This window comes from Oncorhynchus masou, chromosome 27 (genome assembly GCF_036934945.1).
Source record: "Oncorhynchus masou masou isolate Uvic2021 chromosome 27, UVic_Omas_1.1, whole genome shotgun sequence".
In the NCBI taxonomy this organism is placed as follows: domain Eukaryota; kingdom Metazoa; phylum Chordata; class Actinopteri; order Salmoniformes; family Salmonidae; genus Oncorhynchus; species Oncorhynchus masou.
Window position 1 is genome coordinate 18,068,063 of NC_088238.1, and position 27,436 is coordinate 18,095,498.

Here is a 27,436-nt window from a genome sequence, read left to right on the forward strand (position 1 = left end):
TTTTATCGAACATAGTAATATCGACCTTGTACCCCTGCACATTGACTCGGTGCTGGTACCCTGTGTATTTAGCCAAGTTATCGTTACTCATTGTATTTATTCCTTGTGTTATTACTTTTTCAAAATAAATCTCTGCATTGTTGGAAGGGCCTTTAAGCATGTCACTGTTAGTCTACACCTGTTGTTTGCAAAGCATATGACAAATCAAATTTGGTTTGAAATCGCTACACTATATAAAAACCACAAACTTGTTAGTTTTTTTTTATTACCTCCAAGTAAACACAACAGCCTGCGGTGGAAATGAAAGGAGTAGAACCAGATGTGTTGTGGTGTTACACAAGGAAAGGAGACTTTAGTTGTTGTGAAGTTGTGTTCCACTTGTTCTCCCTGGCAGTGGGGTTCAGTGACCCCATCAGCAGGAGCCTCAGAACATCAGCTGGTGGAGAGATGATTAGGGAGCTCTTGTCATCCTGTCCCTCACACGTGTGTGTGGGGCTGTTGTCATGCGCATGTGTGTGTTTTCGTGTGTGTTTGTGCGTCCATAGCGTAGACCATAGTGTTTGATTTGTGGCCCCAAGCGGAACACTTCCCTTAATGAGCCTCCTGCCCTCCCGACAGAGGGCCAACCTTGGAGAGGAGCTGACCTGGTATCCACACCAAAAACACTAGAGGATGGTGAAGAGAGGGAAAGAGGGAGAGAGGTTGTCCCAAAGGGGATTGGTGTTGCTGTTAGATAACAGACCCATGTTTCACCGGTCTAGGGGTTATTTGTTCTAGACTGTATTACCCTTTGGCATCAAAACAGACCCTGAATCAAGTAATGGGAGTCATTTAGGAGTGTAAATGAATTGTTCTGTTGGAGTTGGCAGTGATTAAAGTAGTAGTTTGATGTTTGGGTTTGTTTTGAGTATGTTAGATGTTTGATCATGTGACGTATCATAAGGAACTGGCATGCTTAGCTGGAGGTTTAGACATGAGAAATGTCCTTTTTGCTGTGGTCTTCAGTCAGACAGGGGACTGTATATTATTTCATTTGTCCTACAAGTAGATCTCCAATTTAACGAGAAAGACCTCATATTAATGATATCATTATATTACACATAAGAACAGGGAGTGTTCTGTCATGCTTCACCCTAATCATGTGACCTTCCCCCCCCCTCAGATCTGGGCCAACTATGAGGAGAAGAAGGTGGAGGAGGTGGTGCACGTGATGGAGGAGAAAGAGCGCACAGCCAACTACAGAGCTGTATATGTCACCGAGATCACGGACACCATGCACTTCTACACCCAGGACGTGGAGACAGGTGTGTGTGTGTGTGGGGGGGAGAGAGAGTGTGTTGTCTGATATTTTGACTGGGTTGTTTTGGTTTGTGTGTTCGTGTGTGTGTGTGTGTGCGTGCGAGAGACGGGACTAGTTCGAGGCTGACTTTATGGATGACGGGCAGTTCTGCCCCACAGCCCAAACTGTCTCTCTCTGCTCTCACATGTATCTCCCTTCTGCATCCTCCACCTTCCTGCAGAGAAACACACCGACATTCTGCTTGTTTTTGCTACTGAAAGACTGGAATAAATCACCAGATTATTCTGTCATTCCCCAGTGGAGGGAGGGAACGTTTGAGACTGAATAAATAACAATCCCAGGTGTTTTGCCGCGTCTGCACCCGCCATCACCCTCCTCCCCTCGCTCTCCGTGTGCGATGCATTATGGGTCGGTGTAAGGAGAGGTCCATAGTTTAGCCCTCTGAGCTTAAAGAGGTGATCTAGTGTACAGCATCTACTGTTGCTGTTGTACTAATGGCCATCATTGTTCTCTCTGTGGGCTGCCATGGTTGTGTGTGTGTTTGTGTTTCTGTCTGTGTCTGTTTGCATTCTGTGTGTGTGTGTTGTGAGCGACAGTGTGTTTATGTAGGCTTGTTAGCCCGAGCCCGGTGAAGCAGCACTATGGCCAGCCACTCATGTAATTACTACTAACCCATCCAACCCCCTGCCATCGACAGAGTGAACCAACCCTCACATTTTATATCATTATCATTCTTCTCGCTGACCCAGACTCAACCACCTCCACTCATCCACAGCCCAAAGGCATTAGACATCTACAATGTTAAGGAACGTCTTTCTTTTAGGCTGTCTTTTAAAAATAAACATTCTTACCGTTAATATTCTTACCAGTGTTTTCTACACACACTCTGTCTGAGTAATGTGTTCAGACACCACATAGCTGGAACGGTTGTGTGTGGCGTCTCATGCACAGCCCTGTGTCTAACAACACGCTGGTTAGTGTGTACACTACACACTACAGCCGTAGAGGAGTCTGCCAAAGGCTGGCTCCAGCACCTACCCCCTTTTGGCTCAATGAATAGGACGGGAGGCTGTGATTCAATGTGACTGTGTGCTTGGTCCCATGCCTCGTGGGAACGAGGAGTTGGTTGGACAGAGCAGGGGTTAATGAGCGTGTTGCATCATCACACCAAGACACTTTGCTTTAATTGGTTCAATCACTCTCTTTCTCTCTTGGTCATTCACTCAATCACACATTCACTAGTGTGTGTTCCATAACGAGGTAGAGGTGGGTGGGGATCTCACTCCCCCCCCTGTTCATGGGGCGGCAGGTAGCCTCGTGGTTTGAGCTTTGGACCAGGAACCGAAAGGTTGCTGGATCGAATCACCGAGCCGAGAAGGTAAAGATCTATCGTTCTGCCCCTGAACAAGGCATTTAACCCACTGTTCCCCTGAACAAGGCAGTTAACCCACTGTTCCCCTGAACAAGGCAGTTAACCCACTGTTCCCCTGAACAAGGCAGTTAACCCACTGTTCCCCTGAACCAGTTAACCCACTGTTCCCCTGAACAAGGCAGTTAACCCACTGTTAACCCACCCTGAACAAGGCAGTTAACCCACTGTTCCCCTGAACAAGGCAGTTAACCCACTGTTCCCCTGAACAAGGCAGTTAACCCACTGTTCCCCGGGCAAAGAAGAAGTGGATGTCCATTAAGGCACCGATCTGATTCAGAGGGGTTGTGGTCAATGCTGAAGACTCATTTCAGTTGAAGGCATTCTGACTAGTGCCACTGGACTTTGGCAGAGGCCATGAAATTGACTTTCGTCGTCACTTAATTCGTCTTAATGCAATAATTAATTAATTTGCATTCATTTAGAGCCAATCTGAGCCCTGCGTCTCCGTGAGCGTGACAATCCTATCACGTTGGAGCTTGGCAGCCTTTGGCACCCGACATAACCCCTCACTAATACCACATACGTACACACCACCCACCCAGGTGTTGGAGCGTGATCAGAACAGATCTCCTCCTGCTGATCCCCCTCCATGTAGCTGCATATATCCCCCACGTCCCCGCAGGAAGTTATGTAGAGCGCTGATGATGTGCCATGTAACCTATGTGATCACCGTGACGACTAGTGTGATTGACAGGAAACACACGGGCACAGACAGGGTTGATTAGCCTGATAACAGTCGGAAGCGTGGAAAGCACATGAGAAGAACCAGAACAGGATAGAGACACGTTGGGTTCAGGAAACGTAGCTAAAGCTGCAGCTCGGCTGGTAGTATTGCAGTCTTTGCGTTCAAGCACAGTTTTAGTCATCTTTTATTTGATTTTTTTCATGATTTCAGATGAACCAGCAATGTGGGACCTTTTTTTAGTTTTTAATTGGCCGATGTCTCCCACCGAGAGAGTTATGTGCTCGTTAGGAAAAACACAATTGTTATTTTCAGCAGGCAGGCAAATATGACCAGAATCACCCCCTGTGACCCTCTCTCTCCTCTCTCCTCGCTCTCTCGCGCTCTCTCTCTCTCTCTCTCTTTCGCTTATCCTCTTTTCTTCTCCCCCCTCCCACATTAAGGCCCACAGCCCCTTGAAGAGCACTTCAAAGCCCAGGCCCAGTAAATTCTTACAAGCCGAGTGCTTTGCAATTTCATGACATGTTTTTTCAGAGACGGCAGAATTTTATAATGTAGGGGGAGGGGGGTGATTTTAGAAATACTATGAAGATTGTTTTTTGATAATGTCATAGCTTTCTGTGTTGTGGTTAAGTTGGTCCTAAGGCGCACGGCACCGCCAAATTGCCGTCAAGCAGTAGGTTTCCCCCTAATCAGTCTGTATTCCCACCTTTCTCAGAGAGCAGGGATCTCCCTGAATGTGTAGCCCCCAATGCCACGCCGTACTGAAAATTGTTTCCATACTCTAGCAGAATTCTGTACGAGGCAAACAGGTTGACCACAACAGACAGCAATCTACCTGAGAGAGAGTTTTGACCTTGTCTCTCCCCCACCTTACCTGCTCCTCTCTCTCTCTCCCTCCCTGTCTCTCCCTCACTCCCCTCTCTCACGCTTAAGTGTTTTAAGGTCAGAGGTGAGAGGTCAGACAAGTTAATTTTTTTGGCAGCCGCGGTCATCACTCCATTTACTGTCTGGATAAAAATAGGCAGCTGGGGCGAAGACTCCTTGACCGACCTTGAGGCGCTGGGCGAGCCGTTCGGGACATCGGAGTCAGTCCAAAGGGAATCAATCCGGCATGTTTCACCCTCCTCTTTTTTCAAAGGGGTTGAAGACACACCGTTATAAAGTGTAAATAAAACTCCTAGTTGTCATTAGCTCCCATTGTGCTCAGTTCTGTTCATACTCTGGTCACTGTGTCTCACATACCAAGAGAAGATAGTAGACTGTGTTTTCATGTTCTCTTAAGCTCCCTGATGTCTCCTAAACGGTGAAGCAAAGTGCACAGTAATATCGGTCGGTTGCGACAGTTTTGCTTGTGAGAAAACATTTTATTGGTCAGATTTAATTACTGAAAGAGAGTGTGTGTGTGTGTGTGTGTGTGTGTGTGTGTGTGTGTGTGTGTGTGTGTGTGTGTGTGTAAACGTGTGGTAGAATTTGTTGTATTTGTTTTCCGGTCTGGGGAAATGTTACAGATATCATTCAATTTTTCATCTCTCTCTCTCTCTCCCTATCCCTCTCTCCTCTCTCTCCCTCTTCCTATCCCTCTCTCCTCTCTCTCTCTTCCTATCCCTCTCTCCTCTCTCTCCCTCTTCCTATCACTCTCTCCTCCCTATCACTCTCTCCTCTCTCTCCCTCTCCCCATCCCTCTCCCCCTCTCCCATCCCTCTCTCCCTCTCCCCATCCCTCTCTCCCTCTCCCCATCCCTCTCTCCCTCTCCCCATCCCTCTCTCCTATCTCTCCCCATCCCCTCTCTCCTATCCCTCTCTCTCTCCCCATCCCTCTCTCCTATCTCTCCCCATCCCTCTCTCCTATCTCTCCCCATCCCTCTCTCCTATCTCTCCCCATCCCTCTCTCCTATCTCTCCCCATCCCTCTTTCCTATCTCTCCCCATCCCTCTCTCCTATCTCTCCCCATCCCTCTCTCCTATCTCTCCCCATCCCTCTCTCCTATCTCTCCCCATCCCTCTCTCCCCATCCCTCTCTCCTATCTCTCCCCATCCCTCTCTCCTATCTCTCCCCATCCCTCTCTCCTATCTCTCCCCATCCCTCTCTCCTATCTCTCCCCATCCCTCTCTCCTATCTCTCCCCATCCCTCTCTCCTATCTCTCCCCATCCCTCTCTCCTATCTCTCCCCATCCCTCTCTCCTATCTCTCTTACCTGTCCATGACTGTAGAGCATTGATAATTATTTTTATGAAGAGAGCTACACTATCAGACCATCCAGGACTGGGATTCAGGCCCACCAAGCCTCAGCCTGGCCCAGACCAGAGTTAGGAGCTAAGAGCTGACAGCGGTACAGCCTAGACCAGACCAGAGTTAGGAGCTAAGAGCTGACAGCGGTACAGCCTAGACGAGACCAGAGTTAGGAGCTAAGAGCTGACAGCGGTACAGCCTAGACCAGACCAGAGTTAGGAGCTAAGAGCTGACAGCGGTACAGCCTAGACGAGACCAGAGTTAGGAGCTAAGAGCTGACAGCGGTACAGCCTAGACCAGACCAGAGTTAGGAGCTAAGAGCTGACAGCGGTACAGCCTAGACCAGACCAGAGTTAGGAGCTGACAGCGGTACAGCCTAGTCCAGACCAGACCAGAGTTAGGAGCTAAGAGCTGACAGCGGTACAGCCTAGACCAGACCAGACCAGAGTTAGGAGCTGACAGCGGTACAGCCTAGTCCAGACCAGAGTTAAGAGCTGACAGCGGTACAGCCTAGACCAGACCAGAGTTAGGAGCTGACAGCGGTACAGCCTAGTCCAGACCAGAGTTAGGAGCTGACAGCGGTACAGCCTAGACCAGACCAGAGTTAGGAGCTGACAGCGGTACAGCCTAGTCCAGACCAGACCAGAGTTAGGAGCTAAGAGCTGACAGCGGTACAGCCTAGTCCAGACCAGACCAGAGTTAGGAGCTAAGAGCTGACAGCGGTACAGCCTAGACCAGACCAGAGTTAGGAGCTGACAGCGGTACAGCCTAGACCAGACCAGAGTTAGGAGCTGACAGCGGTACAGCCTAGTCCAGACCAGACCAGAGTTAGGAGCTAAGAGCTGACAGCGGTACAGCCTAGACCAGACCAGACCAGAGTTAGGAGCTAAGAGCTGACAGCGGTACAGCCTAGATGGGACCAGAGTTAGGAGCTAAGAGCTGACAGCGGTACAGCCTAGACCAGACCAGAGTTAGGAGCTAAGAGCTGACAGCGGTACAGCCTAGTCCAGACCAGAGTTAGGAGCTAAGAGATGACAGCGGTACAGCCTAGTCCAGACCAGAGTTAGGCGCTAAGAGATGACAGCGGTACAGCCTAGTCCAGACCAGAGTTAGGCGCTAAGAGATGACAGCGGTACAGCCTAGACCAGACCAGACCAGAGTTAGGAGCTGACAGCGGTACAGCCTAGTCCAGACCAGAGTTAAGAGCTGACAGCGGTACAGCCTAGACGAGACCAGAGTTAGGAGCTAAGAGCTGACAGCGGTACAGCCTAGACCAGACCAGAGTTAGGAGCTAAGAGCTGACAGCGGTACAGCCTAGACGAGACCAGAGTTAGGAGCTGACAGCGGTACAGTCTAGACCAGACCAGAGTTAGGAGCTGACAGCGGTACAGCCTAGTCCAGTCCAGAGTTAGGAGCTAAGAGCTGACAGCGGTACAGCCTAGACCAGACCAGAGTTAGGAGCTGACAGCGGCACAGCCTAGACGAGACCAAGAGTTAGGAGCTGACAGCGGTACAGCCTAGTCCAGTCCAGACCAGAGTTAGTAGCTGACAGCGGTACAGCCTAGTCCAGTCCAGACCAGAGTTAGGAGCTGACAGCGGTACAGCCTAGACCAGACCAGAGCTAAGAGCTGACAGCGGTACAGCCTAGTCCAGACCAGACCAGAGTTAGGAGCTAAGAGCTGACAGCGGTACAGCCTAGACCAGACCAGAGTTAGGAGCTAAGAGCTGACAGCGGTACAGCCTAGACGAGACCAGAGTTAGGAGCTGACAGCGGTACAGCCTAGACCAGACCAGAGTTAGGAGCTAAGAGCTGACAGCGGTACAGCCTAGACCAGACCAGAGTTAGGAGCTAAGAGCTGACAGCGGTACAGCCTAGACCAGACCAGAGTTAGGAGCTAAGAGCTGACAGCGGTACAGCCTAGACCAGACCAGAGTTAGGAGCTGACAGCGGTACAGCCTAGACCAGACCAGAGTTAGGAGCTAAGAGCTGACAGCGGTACAGCCTAGACCAGACCAGAGTTAGGAGCTAAGAGCTGACAGCGGTACAGCCTAGACCAGACCAGAGTTAGGAGCTGACAGCGGTACAGCCTAGACCAGACCAGAGTTAGGAGCTGACAGCGGTACAGCCTAGACCAGACCAGAGTTAGGAGCTGACAGCGGTACAGCCTAGTCCAGTCCAGACCAGAGTTAGTAGCTGACAGCGGTACAGCCTAGTCCAGTCCAGACCAGAGTTAGAGCCAAGAGCTGACAGTGGTACAGCCTAGTCCAGTCCAGACCAGAGTTAGGAGCTAAGAGCTGACAGCGGTACAGCCTAGTCCAGACCAGACCAGAGTTAGGAGCTGACAGCGGTACAGCCTAGTCCAGTCCAGACCAGAGTTAGTAGCTGACAGCGGTACAGCCTAGTCCAGTCCAGACCAGAGTTAGGAGCTGACAGCGGTACAGCCTAGACGAGACCAGAGTTAGGAGCTGACAGCGGTACAGCCTAGACCAGACCAGAGTTAGGAGCTAAGAGCTGACAGCGGTACAGCCTAGTCCAGTCCAGACCAGAGTTAGGAGCTAAGAGCTGACAGTGGTACAGCCTTCCAATGAGTGGTGGTTCCCCCAACCAGGTGCCACTCTGTCCACATTATTCACATTCTACCTTTACGCCCAGCAGCTGTTCTCCACCTAATGATGCTGGAACACCACTCAGTCACACTCCTTCCTACTATCATGCTGGTATTCAATCTCTCTCTTGTTCTGTTGCTAAGTCTATCTTTCTCACTCTTGTTCCTTATGCTCTGTGGTTCGGTCTCTGTGTTCTAGTTTTTCTCATTCTCTCTCCTTATGTCTCACTCTCACCTCTCGCTAGCTCTCTCGCTCTCTCTGTCTCAAATGTTCCCCTCATTCGGTGAAAACCTAGGGGTTTTTAAAGGTCCCAATACCCCAGAACTGTCCGCCACTGTGGAGTGCCTTAACGTGTGACGGCACACATTGTTTTTAGGAGCAGTCAATGGGGAGCCTCGTACCACTGGTGTGCCAGGCCATTAGCATTTGCCAGTATTGATGTCAATAAGAGGACATTCTCTATCGATCTGTCCGAAAGGGAATGCAGGGGGCTCTAACCAGGCCTTAATGTGTAGCAGCGAACTAGGGCCATCTTAGAAACCGCTCTCCACTCCTGAGCTGTGTTCATTAGGCACCAAATGGAATAAAAACGGATTGAAAAAGGCCAATGCGAAATGCACATTTTTGTGTGTTCAGTTGCGAAATGTTTGAAAATGTTTTCCATTGTGTGCTCAAATGAACACGACCCTGCTTAATGTGGACTGAAGATGGCTGGATAATGCTCCGTGCACATATGCAAGTCCCTGTTCCCATGTGATCCTCTGTAGAGGGTGGCTCTTTGTTTCCCCCCGCCTACCGCTGGCCTCTGTCTTTTGAGGACACGGTCATCCTAGAGGGGGCAGTAGTTTGTCATGGTCATGATTTTATCCTCACATCTCTCGGCCGTCCTTGTTTCACCGGGTCTATATTCTTCAGTCGTGCTGAACTACGTCTTGTTTCTCTTCAGCTGGTCTGTTAACAGCTGTGGTGACACTCCACACAAACTGCAGAGGCCACGGCTGTAGAAAGCAACAACAAACTCAAGCAGGGAGAAAAGCAGACACTGCAAGTTTGATTTGTTTTCTTAACTCCCCACCACCGCGCCGGATGATGCAATATTTAGAGGTCCTCGGATGAGCTTTACCACAAAGGCATTCATTGTTGAATTTGAATGGAACAGACGATTGGAAGGTCAGATCACCTGTCTGCTCAGCTGTAGCACGGTTTGTTCTGAGGGGTGTATTTTGGAGGGAGCAGGACCCAATCCGGCTTGCTCTTGGTCTTAGTGCTCTGGTTTCACTAGTAACCAGAAAGTCAGCGCTGTGGCAGTGAATCGCTCTTCTCTTGGCAATGAACCCACTGACACGCTTCTCCTCCTAACTACCACTACAGGTGAACCCTCCCAATGCGGCACTGCATATTGGGTGAAAATCCACATTAGCCTCATTCGACGAGGCCTCAATGGGAGTGTAGAGCGCAGGAGAAAAGACACAGATGCTGCCTCTTTGTCTCTTCTGGGCTTTCAAATGACAGAAACTGTAATTTGGTGAAGAGGGCCCCCTCTCCGACTGCCAGGAGGGGGAGAGAAAGATTGAGAGAGGAAGAGAGTGCTGTGCGATGCGACTCTGAAACGCTCTTCCACAGGCAGAGTGGGCATTAGTGAGGCTCTGCCATCATTTGTTTGTTATGTCGGCCTCGCTCCACGCACAGCGGCTGCCGACACTTTCTCCCAACTGGTGCCCAAAAGAGGAGTAAATTGCTCCCCATAAAGCCATTGTATCTCTCCCCCTGCATCTCCAGTACCTCCTTTGTCTGTGTTGAGTTAGGTTGTCTGTTATCTGTGTGTGTGTGTGTGTGTGTGTGTGTGTGTGTGTGTGTGTGTGTAATCAGCAGTGTTGTTCCCGTTCCCACCTGGAAGTTCTTTAACACAAGCCCCCCCCCAGAGGATGAAGCCTGTCCAAACCTCATGCATATTTAATAGGCCAAACTAGCAGGTAGAGTTAGCACTGTGTGCCTCAGCCCGGTGTCATCATTCAAACTGCCCGTGCGCACACACATTCACACACACCGTATGCACACATCAGAAGCGGCAGCATTACAACTGCTAATATAAGCTAGTTCAGACACCAGTGCCTATATAGCAGATCTGATAAAGACGCCGGGAACAACATGTACTAAATGGAAATGAGAGTCTTCTGAGACCTCCCAGAATAAGTGTTGTTTTTAGGTTAGTTCCACATTTCCCTGGGTGCGCTCCTTTCTAGATGCTGCTGTGTGCATCTCATACATTTGAATATTGAGCTGATTACAGCTGGTGAAATGTTGCCTCTTTCTGCGCTTCTCCTGTTCTTGGTTTTCTGTTCCCCGTTTTCTTTCTTTGGGTGTCCTGAATTAGAGTTTCTGCATCATTTCGAAAATGCTTAACAGTGATTTTGTGTTTCATTTCTTCATTTGGGAAGGGAATTGGAATTATCCCAGCTTTTTAGTAACCATTTAGCAGTGATTCTTTAATCTGTTCTCTGGTCTTTTGTTTCATTCTGGATGGGATGATCTCCGTTGTTGATGGTAATGATTTGATCAAATAGGATTCCGCGTGGCCTTCGGTCGAGTGCAGAGGACAACATGATCCAGTGTTTTCATAGCTTTTTGTTTTCTTTTCCGCTAGTACGCCTCATTCGCCACACCACAGACAAATGCCATTTTAATCAACCCCAACTAAAATCATTTTCTCTTCTCTAAAGCCGAATCGCTTTCTCCGTTCCACGCGGGGCATTTACAATGTAATTACATATGATTTACCAACAGCTGCAGCCATAATGGTGCATAAACAAATTACAGAACAGAGTGAGAGAAAAGAGAGGGAAGGAGGAGAAAAGAGATCTGGAACAGTCTTCACTTTATGTGGATCAGTGTTTTTGCTCACTAGCAAATACACAAAGCGAGGCCTGTCACACTGGAGACCCATTAGCCTCTTACACTGAGACTGCAAATTCATAGATTTGTCTCTTTTTTTCTTCTTTTTTTCAAACCAACGTGGAATTGGGAACTGGGACTCTCCTTACTACATATGTCTCCTGGTATTTCTCCTAGCCTGATTTGGATTTGCCAGAGATGCATGTTGCAGATCTCTCTGGGTTGCTGAAGGCAGGAAACCAACCGTAGGCGTCGGTTCACTGGACACTCACAGGGTTTATCTCTAGATTTCTCAGCAGTGTATGCAAACAGACAGAGGGAGATGTAGGCTGTTCTATGTTTTTTACACATCGGTTAGGTTGGAATGATGTTCTTTCAAGCTGAAAAAAGGAACACTTTGCCTGTTCGTTTACCTGTGTGTGTGTGTGTGTGTGTCTGTGTGTGTGTGTGGGGGGGGATGCATCTATGCTTGCCAGAGTGCTAATGTATGTGTCTTCATTCCTCTCTCTCTCTCTGTCTCTGTCTCTCTCTCTGTCTCTGTCTGCTTGCTGGAGAGTGCTAGTGTATTTGTCTTCGTTCCTCTCTCTCTCTCTGTCTCTCTCTGTCTCTGTCTCTCTCTGTCTCTCTCTGTCTCTGTCATTCTCTGTCATTCTCTGTCTCTCTGTCTCTCTCTGTCTCTCTCTCTGTCTCTCTCTCTGTCTCTCTCTCTGTCTCTCTCTCTGTCTCTGTCTGCTTGCTGGAGAGTGCTAGTGTATTTGTCTTCGTTCCTCTCTCTCTCTCTCTCTCTCTCTCTGTCTCTCTCTGTCTCTGTCATTCTCTGTCATTCTCTGTCATTCTCTGTCATTCTCTGTCATTCTCTGTCATTCTCTGTCATTCTCTGTCTCTCTCTGTCTCTGTCATTCTCTGTCTCTCTCTGTCTCTCTCTGTCTCTCTCTCTGTCTCTCTCTCTGTCTCTCTCTCTGTCTCTGTCTGCTTGCTGGAGAGTGCTAGTGTATTTGTCTTCGTTCCTCTCTCACTCTGTGTGAGCGTGAGGGCTTTCCCATTCCCTTGTGTGTGCATTACCGCCCAAGCCTACACCTGATAGGGAATCTGCATGCATAGATGTGTGTAATAAAGCAGTGCCCTCCACTACAGGTCACCCTGGGCCAAGATGCCTTCACAGCAAATGACCAGCCATAAACTGACTGGCAGTAGGTAGGGAGATTCTAATGCTGCAGAACCCCAGCGCTGCATGCTGAATCTAATACCAAGTCTCATTGTTCTCTCTCACCTGGCCCTGTGGTGTGTGTGTTATATAATGGATAGCAAACCCACAGAGAAAAATGTAGTAGTTAAGAGGCTTAAGTTCACCACTAAATCAGGATGGCACTTGAAATGAAGAAGGATTGACGTGTGTGTGTGGGGGGGGGTTGCTATGCTATGTATGTGTGCACTAAGTCCTCTGGGAACAGCCTACAACCATCACCAAGAAACATAACCATCTCATTGGTCAATATCAACATGACTGCAGGTTCACTGTAACAGACACGGCCCCTGTTCCTTCTCCCTAGCCAACGTCTTTATCCTCCACATCCACCTTCAGAGTGAGAGACATTAGATGTACAGTGTCTGACTCAATCTCACCCGACTGTAATTAGAGGGAATCTAAGGCTTCTACCAAGTAGTGAAATTACACTGTGAAATCAGTGATCCATAGAGATGACTGCTTCCTGAATGTTACCCTATTCCCTACGTAGTGCACTACTTCTAACCAGGGCCCATAGGGCACTACATAAGGAATATGGTGCCATTTGGGATGCTGTCAGCCGTGTACTGATCTACTGTTCCTTATGTAACCTCAGCCATATGTCCTAATGGATGGCTTTAAACCCCACTGGTATTATATGAGGACACTGGCCTTGAGGATGGATCTCATAGGAGAACATGTAAGGTAGGGTTAACATTGTTTCATGAGCACACCGGCCACTCTTGGGTTTGTGTGCTTGCCCTGCTTTTCATAGGATAGGATGTAGCATAGCCTACAGTGCCTTCGGAAAGTATTCAGACCCCTTCCCTTTTCCACGTTACAGACTTATTCTAAAATGGATTGACTTCATTTGTTTCCTCATCAATCTACACATAATACCCCATAGTGACCAAGCGAAAACAGGTTTAGACATTTTTGCAAATGTGTGAAATAAAAAAAACACAGTTGAAGTCGGAAGCTTACATACACCTTAGCCAAATATATTTAAACTCAGTTTTTCACAATTCCTGACATTTAATCCTAGTAAAAATCCCTGTCTTAAGTCAGTTAGGATCACCGCTTTATTTTAAAAATGTGAAATGTCAGAAAAATTATCACGAGAATGATTGATTTATTTCAGCTTTTATTTCTTTCATCACATTCCCAGTGGGTCAGAAGTTTACATACACTCAATTAGTATTTGGTGGCATTGCCTTTAAATTGTTTAAAATTGGCATTGCCAATTCTGGTGCAAACAAACACAGAGACAGGAACAATCACCCACGAAACACTCAAAGAATATGGCTGCCTAAATATGGTTCCCAATCAGAGACAACGATAAACACCTGCCTCTGATTGAGAACCACTCTAGGCAACCATAGACTTACCTAGACAACTCTACTATACCACAATCCCATTACCTACAAAAACCCCAAGACAAAACACACCACATAATAAACCCATGTCACACCCTGGCCTGACCAAAATAATAAAGAAAACACGAAATACTAAGTCCAGGGCGTGACAAGTACCTTGACTTTGTTGTCTTTAAGCCATTTTGCCACAACTTTGGAAGAATGCTTGGGGTCATTGTCCATTTGGAAGACCCATTTGTGACCAAGCTTTAACTTCCTGACTGATGTCTTGAGATGTTGCTTCAATATATCCACTTACTTTTCCTTCCTGGTGATGCCATCTATTTTGTGAAGTGCACCAGTCCCTCCTGCAGCAAAGCACCCCCACAACATGATGCTGCCATCCCCGTGCTTCACGGTTGGGATGGTGTTCTTCGGCTTGCAAGCCTCCCCCTTTTTCCTCCAAACATAACGATTGTCATTATGGCCAAAAAGTTCTATTTTTGTTTCATCTGACCAGAGGACATTTCTCCAAAAAGAACCATCTTTGTCCCCATGTACAGTTGCAACCCGTAGTCTGGCTTTTTATGGCAGTTTTGGGGCAGTGACTTCTTCCTTGCTGAGTGGCCTTTCAGGTTGTATCGATATAGGACTAATTTTACTGTGGATATAGATACTTTTGTACCTGTTTCCTACAGCATCTTCTCAGGGTCATTTTCTGTTGTTCTGGGATTGATTTGCCCTTTTCGCACCAAAGTACGTTCAACCTTTCGGAGACGACGCGTCTCCTTCCTGAGCTGTATGACGGCTGCGTGGTCCCATGGTGTTTAAACTTGCATACTATTGTTTGTACAGATGAACCTGGTACCTTCAGGCGTCCTTCTCCCAAGGATGAACCAGGAATTATGAGTGAAATAATCTGTCTGTAAACAATTGTTGGAAAAATTACTTGTCATGCACAAAGTAGATGTCCTAACGGACTTGCCAAAACTATAGATTGTTAACAAGACATTTGTGGAGTGGTTGAAAAACAAGTTTTAATGACTCCAACCTATGTGTATGTAAACTTCTGACTTCAACTGTACCTTATTTACATAAGTATTCAGACCCTTTGCTATGAGACTCGAAATTGAGTTCCTGTGCAACATGTTTCCATTGATCATCCTTAAGATGTTTTTACAACTTGGTTGGAGTCCACCTGTGGTAAATTCAATTGATTGGACATGATTTGTAAAGGCACACACCTGTCTATATGAGGTCCCACAGTTGACAGTGCATGTCAGAGCAAAAACCAAGCCATGAGGTGGAAGAGATTGACCGTAGAGCTCCGAGACAGGATTGTGTTGAGGCACAGATCTGGGTACCAAAAAATGTCTGCAACGTACAAGGTCACCAAGAACAGACTCCATTATTCTTAAAAGGAAGAATTTTGGAACCTCCAAGACTTTGTCCAGGTGAACAGCTCTATGAAAACTGAGCAATCAGGGCAGAAGGGCCTGATCAGGGAGGTGACCAAGAACCCAATGGTCAATCTGACAGAGCTCCAGAGTTTCTCTGTGGAGATGGGAGAACCTTCCAGAAGGACAACCATCTCTGCAGCACTCCACCAATCAGGCCTTTATGATAGAGTGGTCAGACGGAAGCAACTTCTCAGTAAAAAGGAACATGACAGCCCGCTTGGAGTTTGCCAAAAGGCACCTAAAGACTCTCAGGCCATGAGAAACAAGATTCTCTTGTCTGATGAAACCAAGATTGAACTCTTTGGCCTGAATGCCAAGCATCACGTCTGGTGGAAACCTGGCACTATCCCTATGGTGAAACATGGTTTTGGCAGTGTCAAGCCTTGGGGCTGTTTTTCAGCGGCAGGGACTGGGAGACTAGTCAGGATCAAGGCAAAGAGGAAGGGAGCAAAGTACAGAAAGATCCTTGATGAAAACCTGCTCCAGAGCACTCAGGACCTCAGACTGGGGCAAAGGTTCACCTTCCAACAGGACAATGACCCTAAGCACACAGTCAAGACAATGCAGGAGTGGCTTTGAGACAAATCTCTGAATGTCCTTGAGTGACCCAGCCAGAGTCTGAAACCGATTGAACATCTCTGGAGAGACCTGAAAATAGCTGTGATGCCTGCTCCCCATCCAACCTGACAGACCTTGAGAATATCTGCAGAGAAGAATGGGAGAAACTCCCCAAGTACAGCTGTGCCAAGCTTGTAACATCATACCCAATAAGACACTATGCTGTAATCTCTGCCAAAGGTTCTTCATCAAAGTCCTGAGTAAAGGGTCTGAATACTTATGTAAATGTCATATTTCAGTTATTTTTATTGCATACATTTTCAAAAATGTCTGTAAACCTGTTTTCGCTTTGTCATTATGCTATATTGTGTCCACGTGTGGGTTGATGAGGGAAAAGATGATTTAATCCATTTTAGAATAAGGCTGTAACGTAACAAAACGTGGAAAAAGTCAGGGTCTGGATGCTTTTCGAAGGCACTGTATGTGTAAGTGAAGGCTGTTGTTGCATACTACAGAGATCACAGTTATCACGTTTGGGGGGTGTGCGCACATGTGCTCTCCAACATGTTTTTTGTGTGTTAGTCTACGAGTGTGTACTCAGTCTCATTGTGTGTTTTGGCTGTGTGTACATTGTGGTTCTTGAGCGATCTCATCATGTGTTCTGTACCCTACCTCCTTCCTGTACCTTCCCCTCCACAGTAATGCCAGGTCTCTGCTACATCATGTGTTGTGTACCCTACCTCCTTCCTGTACCTTCCCCTCCACAGTAATGCCAGGTCTCTGCTACATCATGTGTTTGTACCCTACCCAGTAATGCCAGGTCCTCATCTTGTTGTGTACCCTACCTCCTTCCCCTTCCCCTCCACAGTAATGCCAGGTCTCTGCTACATCATGTGTTGTGTACCCTACCTCCTTCCTGTACCTTCCCCTCCCACAGTAATGCACAGGCCTCTGCTACATCATGTGTTGTGTACCCTACCTCCTTCCTGTACCTTCCCTCCACAGTAATGCCAGGTCCTCCACAGTAATGCCAGGTCTCTGCTACATCATGTGTTGTGTACCCTACCTCCTTCCTGTACCTTCCCCTCCACAGTAATGCCAGGTCTCTGCTACATCATGTGTTGTGTACCCTACCTCCTTCCTGTACCTTCCCCTCCACAGTAATGCCAGGTCTCTGCTACATCATGTGTTGTGTACCCTACCTCCTTCCTGTACCTTCCCCTCCACAGTAATGCCAGGTCTCTGCTACATCATGTGTTGTGTACCCTACCTCCTTCCTGTACCTTCCCCTCCACAGTAATGCCAGGCCTCTGCTACATCATGTGTTGTGTACCCTACCTCCTTCCTGTACCTTCCTCCACAGTAATGCCAGGTCTCTGCTACATCATGTGTTGTGTACCCTACCTCCTTCCTGTACCTTCCCCTCCACAGTAATGCCAGGTCTCTGCTACATCATGTGTTGTGTACCCTACCTCCTTCCCCTTCCCCTCCACAGTAATGCCAGGTCTCTGCTACATCATGTGTTGTGTACCCTACCTCCTTCCTGTACCTTCCCCTCCACAGTAATGCCAGGTCTCTGCTACATCATGTGTACCCTACCTCCTTTGTGTAATGCCAGGCCTCTGCTACCCTACCTCCTTCCTGTACCTTCCCCTCCACAGTAATGCCAGGTCTCTGCTACATCATGTGTTGTGTACCCTACCTCCTTCCTGTACCTTCCCCTCCACAGTAATGCCAGGTCTCTGCTACATCATGTGTTGTGTACCCTACCTCCTTCCTTACCTTCCCCTCCACAGTAATGCCAGGTCTCTGCTACATCATGTGTTGTGTACCCTACCTCCTTCCTGTACCTTCCCCTCCACAGTAATGCCAGGTCTCTGCTACATCATGTGTTGTGTACCCTACCTCCTTCCTGTACCTTCCCCTCCCTTCCTGTACATCCTTCCCCTCCACAGTAATGCCAGGTCTCTGCTACATCATGTGTTGTGTACCCTACCTCCTTCCTGTACCTTCCCCTCCACAGTAATGCCAGGTCTCTGCTACATCATGTGTTGTGTACCCTACCTCCTTCCTGTACCTTCCCCTCCACAGTAATGCCAGGTCTCTGCTACATCATGTGTTGTGTACCCTACCTCCTTCCTGTACCTTCCCCTCCACAGTAATGCCAGGTCTCTGCTACATCATGTGTTGTGTACCCTACCTCCTTCCTGTACCTTCCCCTCCACAGTAATGCCAGGTCTCTGCTACATCATGTGTTGTACCCTACCTCCTTCCTGTACCTTCCCCTCCACAGTACCTCCTTCCTACCTCCTTCCTGTACCTTCCCCTCCACAGTAATGCCAGGTCTCTGCTACATCATGTGTTGTGTACCCTACCTCCTTCCTGTACCTTCCCCTCCACAGTAATGCCAGGTCTCTGCTACATCATGTGTTGTGTACCCTACCTCCTTCCTGTACCTTCCCCTCCACAGTAATGCCAGGTCTCTGCTACATCATGTGTTGTGTACCCTTCCTGTACCTTCCCCTCCACAGTAATGCCAGGTCTCTGCTACATCATGTGTTGTGTACCCTACCTCCTTCCTGTACCTTCCCCTCCACAGTAATGCCAGGTCTCTGCTACATCATGTGTTGTGTACCCTACCTCCTACATCCTGTACCTCCTTCCTTACCTTCCCCTCCACAGTAATGCCAGGTCTGCTACATCAGGTACCCCTACCTCCTCCTGCAGTAATGCCAGGTCTCTGCTACATCATGTGTTGTGTACCCTACCTCCTTCCTGTACCTTCCCCTCCACAGTAATGCCAGGCCTCTGCTACATCATGTGTTGTGGTCTCTGCTACATCATGGTTCTGTACCCTACCTCCTTCCTGTACCTTCCCCTCCACAGTAATGCCAGGTCTCTGCTACATCATGTGTTGTGTACCCTACCTCCTTCCTGTACCTTCCCCTCCACAGTAATGCCAGGTCTCTGCTACATCATGTGTTGTGTACCCTACCTCCTTCCTGTACCTTCCCCTCCACAGTAATGCCAGGTCTCTGCTACATCATGTGTTGTGTACCCTACCTCCTTCCTGTACCTTCCCCTCCACAGTAATGCCAGGTCTCTGCTACATCATGTGTTGTGTACCCTACCTCCTTCCTGTACCTTGTACCTTCCCCTCCACAGTAATGCCAGGTCTCTGCTACATCATGTGTTGTGTACCCTACCTCCTTCTGTACCTTCCCCTCCACAGTAATGCCAGGTCTCTGCTACATCAGGCCTTCTGTACCCTACCTCCTTCCTGTACCCCTACATCCTACCTCCTTCCTGTACCTTCCCCTCCACAGTAATGCCAGGCCACTGGTATTAATTAGGTTAAATGAAGTGTTTCCATTAAAGCTTTATATAGCGATTGGAGAGGACTCCCTCTTAGCTTATTTATTATTTAATCAAGTCTCTCCGTGCCCAAAGTGGAGCACGCCGCGCGACCCAGGCGCACACCATTACCACTACCACTCCTGGCTGGGGAAGGAGGAAGTCTCTCGCTCTCAAACTTTTTTAATTAGATGAATAAATCTTCCGCCGGCAGCCGGAGCGCTGACAGGCAGACCACGGTGCTGCACAGCTGCAACTACACCACTGACGTGGTGCGCTACTACGGTAACACGGCCGTCACGAGCTGTACCTCTGGGAAAGGTTGGAGGGGTGGGGTTGTTTATCTGATCTGTACCTCTGTGATAGACAGGAGGGTTGGGGAGGTAGGGTTGTTGATCTGAGCTGTACCTCTGGGATAGATGGGGGGGGGGGTAGGGTTGTTGATCTGAGCTGTGCCTCTGGGAAAGATGGGAGGTTTGGGGGGTTAGGGTTTTTGATCTGAACTGTACCTCTGGGATAGATGGGAGGCTTGGGGAGGTAGGGTTGTTGATCTGAGCTGTACCTCTGGGATAGATGGGAGGCTTGGGGAGGTAGGGTTGTTGATCTGAGCTGTACCTCTGGGATAGATGAGGGGGTTGGGGGTGTAGGGTTGTTTATCTGAGCTGTACCTCTTGGATAGACGGGAGGGTTGGAGGGGTAGGGTTGTTTATCTGAGCTGTACCTCTGGGATAGATGGGAGGGTTGGTTATATATACGCTGATTATATACAGATTACACTGATTATATACAGATTACACTGATTATATACAGATTACACTGATTATATACAGATTACACTAAATACACTGATTACACTGATTATATACAGATTACACTGATTATATACAGATTACACTGATTATATACAGATTACACTGAATACACTGATTATATACAGATTACACTGAATACACTGAATACACTGATTATATACAGATTACACTGAATACACTGAATACACAGATTACACTGATTACACTGATTATATACAGATTACACTGATTATATACAGATTACACTGAATATGCTGATTATATACAGATTACACTGATTATATACAGATTACACTGAATACGCTGATTATATACAGATTACACTGAATACACAGATTACACTGATTACACAGATTACACTGATTATATACAGATTACACTGAATACACTGATTATACACTGAATACACTGATTACACAGATTACACCGATTACACAGATTACACTGATTATATACTGATTACACTGATTATACACTGATTATACACAGATTACACCGAATACACAGATTACACAGATTACACTGATTATATACAGATTACACTGATTATATACTGATTACACTGATTATATACAGATTACACTGAATACACTGATTATATACATATTACACAGATTACACTGATTATATACAGATTACACTGAATACACTGATTATATACAGATTACACTGAATACACTGATTATATACAGATTACACTGAATACACTGATTATATACAGATTACACTGAATACACTGATTATATACTGATTACACTGATTATATACTGAATACACTGATTACACTGATTATATACAGATTACCCTGAATACACTGATTATATACAGATTACACTGATTATATACTGATTACACTGATTATATACAGATTACACTGATTATATACTGATTACACTGATTATATACTGATTACACTGATTACACTGAACGTCTGCGCGCGGGAACGTCTGCGTGTATGTGGCGGACACCATCCCCCCCCCCCCCCCCGGGGCACATGCTGAAACATCCCCTCTATCAACCTGGCTCACCAAAGGGAAACGACCACAAGTCCTCTGTGTGTTATGGCTGGTGTAGCATGTTCATTACTAGCAATCATAGCATTGTCTGCTTGCTTTTAGTGCTGCTTTTCTCTGCCATCTTCGAAATAATTACTTTTTTTCATCAATCGTTGAGAATGTTTCCATGACCAGCCCCGCACACACACACACACACACACACTTGCTGTGCAGACGAAGGGGCATTATTTTTTTATTGAGTCAGTGTATAGCCCCGGTTTTTACATTGGCCAAGGGGAAATCAATGGGAATAGGTTGTCAACAAATCACCATGTAATTTCAACATCGGGCACTTTGCTAAACTAGCTGGAGTAAGCGATCTGCACTCTCTTCACACTCTCTCTCACACACTTACGCACACACATCCCATACCTCTTCACACACACTCCGAGCCATCAGCCATGACAGCTAGCCATTTGTTACTGCTGAGCGCAAATCACTGAACTAGTGATTGCAGTCTGAATCCACACAGCCTGACGCTCTTATCATCCTCTTCAAAACATGGATATTATCCACCGCCATATTGTCTGGCATCTCCACCGAATAGTTCTCCCATACAGGATAATGGGTTGGTGACTGGTAAACCAAGCGCAGTCTTTTTACTCATGCTGTTTTGGTTATGACTGTCTCCACTGATGGTAAGGCTAGTAGAAATGGGATTATTTAGTATTTGTGACATGGTGCTAATGCAGTGATAATTACTACAGGAAACGGAGGTGACCAATTTCCCCATGGTGGCTACTGCGATCATGCGTCCATTTTGGGACAGAACGCTGTATGGCTCAACAGTGATGCATGGGATATGAGCCAAATACTAACGCCTTTGGCATCTAGTCAACGGGCCTGTTTGTAGACATTGAAAATGTCTCCCTGCCACCTATCGCTTGTCCTTGGACAAATCACTGATTTAATGTGACGTTATTGGTCGAAGCCTTGTAGTGAAACCATCACTTTCACCTATCCAATCATGGTAGATCAGAGATTACTGCAAGGAAGAGATGCGTGTTCCAAGTACTTTACATTTACTTACAAAGTAATCCAACCAGGCTCTATGCTAACAGGAATGGACTCGATGTATTCAAACAGAGACCAAGCATTCCATGCTCCTCCTCCTCCTCTTCCCTCTCCCCGCCCCTCAGGCACCCAGCTGGAGAACCTGATGGAGACCATGAGGGCAGAGATCGCCGCCCAGCCCCCAGTGGAGGGCTCTGTCACACGCTGCCCGCCGAGGGGACTACTGCATCGCCAATTTCTCCGCCGACGGAGAGTGGTATGTGTTTTGTCTTTCTGTCACATGGTGCTGCAATGTCTCCATTTTAATGTGTAGTAAAATACCTGACCCTATGTTGAGGTCTTGGAACTGTCCTACAATCAATCTTTCTGTTGAAGAGAGTGCCCAATATTGGTGCCCAATCAATCCCTTTCCTTATGACTAGTGCCCAATCAATCTCCTTTCCTTATGACTAGTGCCCAATCAATCCCCTTTCCTTATGACTAGTGCCCAATCAATCCCCTTTCCTTATGACTAGTGCCCAATCAATCCCCTTTCCTTATGACTAGTGCCCAATCAATCCCCTTTCCTTATGACTAGTGCCCAATCAATCCCCTTTCCTTATGACTAGTGCCCAATCAATCCCCTTTCCTTATGACTAGTGCCCAATCAATCCCCTTTCCTTATGACTAGTGCCCAATCAATCCCCTTTCCTTATGACTAGTGCCCAATCAATCCCCTTTCCTTATGACTAGTGCCCAATCAATCCCCTTTCCTTATGACTAGTGCCCAATCAATCCCCTTTCCTTATGACTAGTGCCCAATCAATCCCCTTTCCTTATGACTAGTGCCCAATCAATCCCCTTTCCTTATGACTAGTTATCAATCCCCTTTCCTTATGACTAGTGCCCAATCAATTATGACTAGTGCCCAATCAATCCCCTTTCCTTATGACTAGTGCCCAATCAAATGATGTGCCCAATCAATCCCCTTTCCTTATGACTAGTGCCCAATCAATCCCCTTTCCTTATGACTAGTGCCCAATCAATCCCCTTTCCTTATGACTAGTGCCCGATCAATCCCCTTTCCTTATGACTAGTGCCCGATCAATCCCCTTTCCTTATGAGTGCCCAATCAATCCCCTTTCCTTATGACTAGTGCCCAATCAATCCCCTTTCCTTATGACTAGTGCCCAATCAATCCCCTTTCCTTATGACTAGTGCCCAATCAATCCCCTTTCCTTATGACTAGTGCCCAAGTCTGGGCTGATAGTTGGCATTTGGGTTCAGCCAAAATGTAAATTAGAGGATCGTATTAGAGCAACTGATAAGCTCCGCCCTTAACCTGGATGTGAGTCACCCACACCCTCTCTCATTAACGTTTTGCCTGGATCTATTCTTATAGAGACCTTTGACGTTTGTAAAGGCCAGGTTTCAACTTTCCAAAATACAAAGCATCCTACCTATTTATCTACCCTTTCTGGTTCTAAATCTGCCCGGCCATAAAATGGACATCACAAAGTCATGGCTCCTGAACGGCCCTGGTTTTTAAGACGGCCCCTTTTAGAACAGAGCTTTGTAGAGGTGTTGAGCCCTCGTCAACCCAGCCGGTACACCGGGTGTTGCCGGTGAAGTTTACAGATGGTGGCGGGGACAGATGGTAGTCGCGGAGGCGAAGTGCGTCGGGTGGGCGCCACCGGGTGTCTGCTATGACTTTGGGCCCCATCAAGGAGGTGACCGAGAGAGACGGTGGGAAGGAGAGGGAGAGAAGGGAAATGCCAAACTGATATTAAAAATAGAGACTCGCCCCTCCTAGCCAGGTGGACAGCTCATCATCTCCCTCCCCCTCTCCCCTCACTCAACTTCTGGGAACAAAAACTTTTACGTTTTCGCATTCACCAGTCATAGTTGAGGAGAGCTTTCAAAAGAGCCATCTGTGAGATGCAGTGGCTGGGATTTTTAGAAATGTTTAATCTTCTTGTTCCCTCGTTCTTCCTAATCTCTGTTGTTACTCCCGTTTTGTATGGAGAGCACCAGTCTGTTGTTACTCCTGTTTTGTATGGAGAGCACCAGTCTGTTGTTACTCCCGTTTTGTATGGAGAGCACCAGTCTGTTGTTACTCCTGTTTTGTATGGAGAGCACCAGTCTGTTGTTACTCCTGTTTTGTATGGAGAGCACCAGTCTGTTGTTACTCCTGTTTTGTATGGAGAGCACCAGTCTGTTGTTACTCCTGTTTTGTATGGAGAGCACCAGTCTGTTGTTACTCCTGTTTTGTATGGAGAGCACCAGTCTGTTGTTACTCCTGTTGTGCATGGAGAGCACCAGTCTGTTGTTACTCCTGTTTTGTATGGAGAGCACCAGTCTGTTGTTACTCCTGTTTTGTATGGAGAGCACCAGTCTGTTGTTACTCCTGTTTTGTATGGAGAGCACCAGTCTGTTGTTACTCCTGTTTTGTATGGAGAGCACCAGTCTGTTGTTACTCCTGTTTTGTATGGAGAGCACCAGTCTGTTGTTACTCCTGTTTTGTATGGAGAGCACCAGTCTGTTGTTACTCCTGTTTTGTATGGAGAACACCAGTCTGTTGTTACTCCTGTTTTGTATGGAGAGCACCAGTCTGTTGTTACTCCTGTTTGTGCATGGAGAGCACCAGTCTGTTGTTACTCCTGTTTTGTATGGAGAGCACCAGTCTGTTGTTACTCCTGTTTTGTATGGAGAGCACCAGTCTGTTGTTACTCCTGTTTTGTATGGAGAGCACCAGTCTGTTGTTTCTCCTGTTTTGTATGGAGAGCACCAGTCTGTTGTTACTCCTGTTTTGTATGGAGAGCACCAGTCTGTTGTTACTCCTGTTTTGTATGGAGAACACCAGTCTGTTGTTACTCCTGTTTTGTATGGAGAGCACCAGTCTGTTGTTACTCCTGTTTTGTATGGAGAGCACCAGTCTGTTGTTACTCCTGTTTTGTATGGAGAGCACCAGTCTGTTGTTACTCCTGTTGTGCATGGAGAGCACCAGTCTGTTGTTACTCCTGTTTTGTATGGAGAGCACCAGTCTGTTGTTACTCCTGTTTTGTATGGAGAGCACCAGTCTGTTGTTACTCCTGTTTTGTATGGAGAGCACCAGTCTGTTGTTACTCCTGTTTTGTATGGAGAGCACCAGTCTGTTGTTACTCCTGTTTTGTATGGAGAACACCAGTCTGTTGTTACTCCTGTTTTGTATGGAGAGCACCAGTCTGTTGTTACTCCCGTTTTGTATGGAGAGCACCAGTCTGTTGTTACTCCTGTCTGTGTATGGAGAGCACCAGTCTGTTGTTACTCCTGTTTTGTATGGAGAGCACCAGTCTGTTGTTACTCCTGTTTTGTATGGAGAGCACCAGTCTGTTGTTACTCCTGTTTTGTATGGAGAGCACCAGTCTGTTGTTACTCCTGTTTTGCACCATGGAGAGCACCAGTCTGTTGTTACTCCTGTTTTGTATGGAGAGCACCAGTCTGTTGTTACTCCTGTTTTGTATGGAGAGCACCAGTCTGTTGTTACTCCTGTTTTGTATGGAGAGCACCAGTCTGTTGTTACTCCTGTTTTGCATGGAGAGCACCAGTCTGTTGTTACTCCTGTTTTACTCCTGTTTTGGAGAGCACCAGTCTGTTGTTACTCCTGTTTTGTATGGAGAGCACCAGTCTGTTGTTACTCCTGTTTTGTATGGAGAACACCAGTCTGTTGTTACTCCTGTTTTGTATGGAGAGCACCAGTCTGTTGTTACTCCTGTTTTGTATGGAGAGCACCAGTCTGTTGTTACTCCTGTTTTGTATGGAGAGCACCAGTCTGTTGTTACTCCTGTTTTGTATGGAGAGCACCAGTCTGTTGTTACTCCTGTTTTGTATGGAGAGCACCAGTCTGTTGTTAGTCCTGTTTTGTTACTCCTGTTTTGAGAGCACCAGTCTGTTGTTACTCCTGTTTTGTATGGAGAGCACCAGTCTGTTGTTACTCCTGTTTTGTATGGAGAGCACCAGTCTGTTGTTACTCCTGTTTTGTATGGAGAGCACCAGTCTGTTGTTACTCCTGTTTTGTAGGAGAGCACACCAGTCTGTTGTTACTCCTGTTTTGTATGGAGAGCACCAGTCTGTTGTTACTCCTGTTTTGTATGGAGAGCACCAGTCTGTTGTTACTCCTGTTTTGTATGGAGAGCACCAGTCTGTTGTTACTCCTGTTGTGTATGGAGAGCACCAGTCTGTTGTTACTCCTGTTTTGTATGGAGAGCACCAGTCTGTTGTTACTCCTGTTTTGTATGGAGAGCACCAGTCTGTTGTTACTCCTGTTTTGTATGGAGAGCACCAGTCTGTTGTTACTCCTGTTTTGTATGGAGAGCACCAGTCTGTTGTTACTCCCGTTTTGTATGGAGAACACCAGTCTGTTGTTACTCCTGTTTTGTATGGAGAGCACCAGTCTGTTGTTACCTCCTGTTTTGTTTTGTATGGAGAGCACCAGTCTGTTGTTACTCCTGTTTTGTATGGAGAGCACCAGTCTGTTGTTACTCCTGTTTTGTATGGAGAGCACCAGTCTGTTGTTACTCCTGTTTTGTATGGAGAGCACCAGTCTGTTGTTACTCCTGTTTTGTATGGAGAGCACCAGTCTGTTGTTACTCCTGTTTTGTTGGAGAGCACCAGTCTGTTGTTTTGTATGGAGAGCACCAGTCTGTTGTTACTCCTGTTTTGTATGGAGAGCACCAGTCTGTTGTTACTCCTGTTTTGTATGGAGAGCACCAGTCTGTTGTTACTCCTGTTTTGTATGGAGAACACCAGTCTGTTGTTACTCCTGTTTTGTATGGAGAGCACCAGTCTGTTGTTACTCCTGTTTTGTATGGAGAGCACCAGTCTGTTGTTACTCCTGTTTTGTATGGAGAGCACCAGTCTGTTGTTACTCCTGTTTTGTATGGAGAGCACCAGTCTGTTGTTACTCCTGTTTTGTATGGAGAGCACCAGTCTGTTGTTACTCCTGTTTTGTATGGAGAGCACCAGTCTGTTGTTACTCCTGTTTTGTATGGAGAGCACCAGTCTGTTGTTACTCCTGTTTTGTATGGAGAGCACCAGTCTGTTGTTACTCCTGTTTTGTATGGAGAGCACCAGTCTGTTGTTACTCCTGTTTTGTATGGAGAGCACCAGTCTGTTGTTACTCCTGTTTTGTATGGAGAGCACCAGTCTGTTGTTACTCCTGTTTTGTATGGAGAGCACCAGTCTGTTGTTACTCCTGTTTTGTATGGAGAGCACCAGTCTGTTGTTACTCCTGTTTTGTATGAGAGCACCAGAGAGCACCAGTCTGTTGTTACTCCTGTTTTGTATGAGAGCACCAGTCTGTTGTTACTCCTGTTTTGTATGGAGAGCACCAGTCTGTTGTTACTCCTGTTTTGTATGGAGAGCACCAGTCTGTTGTTACTCCTGTTTTGTATGAGAGCACCAGTCTGTTGTTACTCCTGTTTTGTATGGAGAGCACCAGT

The 27,436-nt window shown here is 47.0% G+C and overlaps 1 protein-coding gene across 1 annotated transcript in view; it reads left to right on the forward strand.

Moving 5' to 3' along the window:
* LOC135515701 (staphylococcal nuclease domain-containing protein 1-like) overlaps window positions 1–27,436 on the forward strand; it is a 434,912-nt gene that overhangs the window by 324,667 nt on the left and 82,809 nt on the right. The window contains 3 exon segments of the mRNA XM_064939384.1: window positions 1,163–1,304; window positions 22,103–22,170; window positions 22,172–22,233. Coding sequence (XP_064795456.1) covers window positions 1,163–1,304; window positions 22,103–22,170; window positions 22,172–22,233 — 272 coding nt within the window.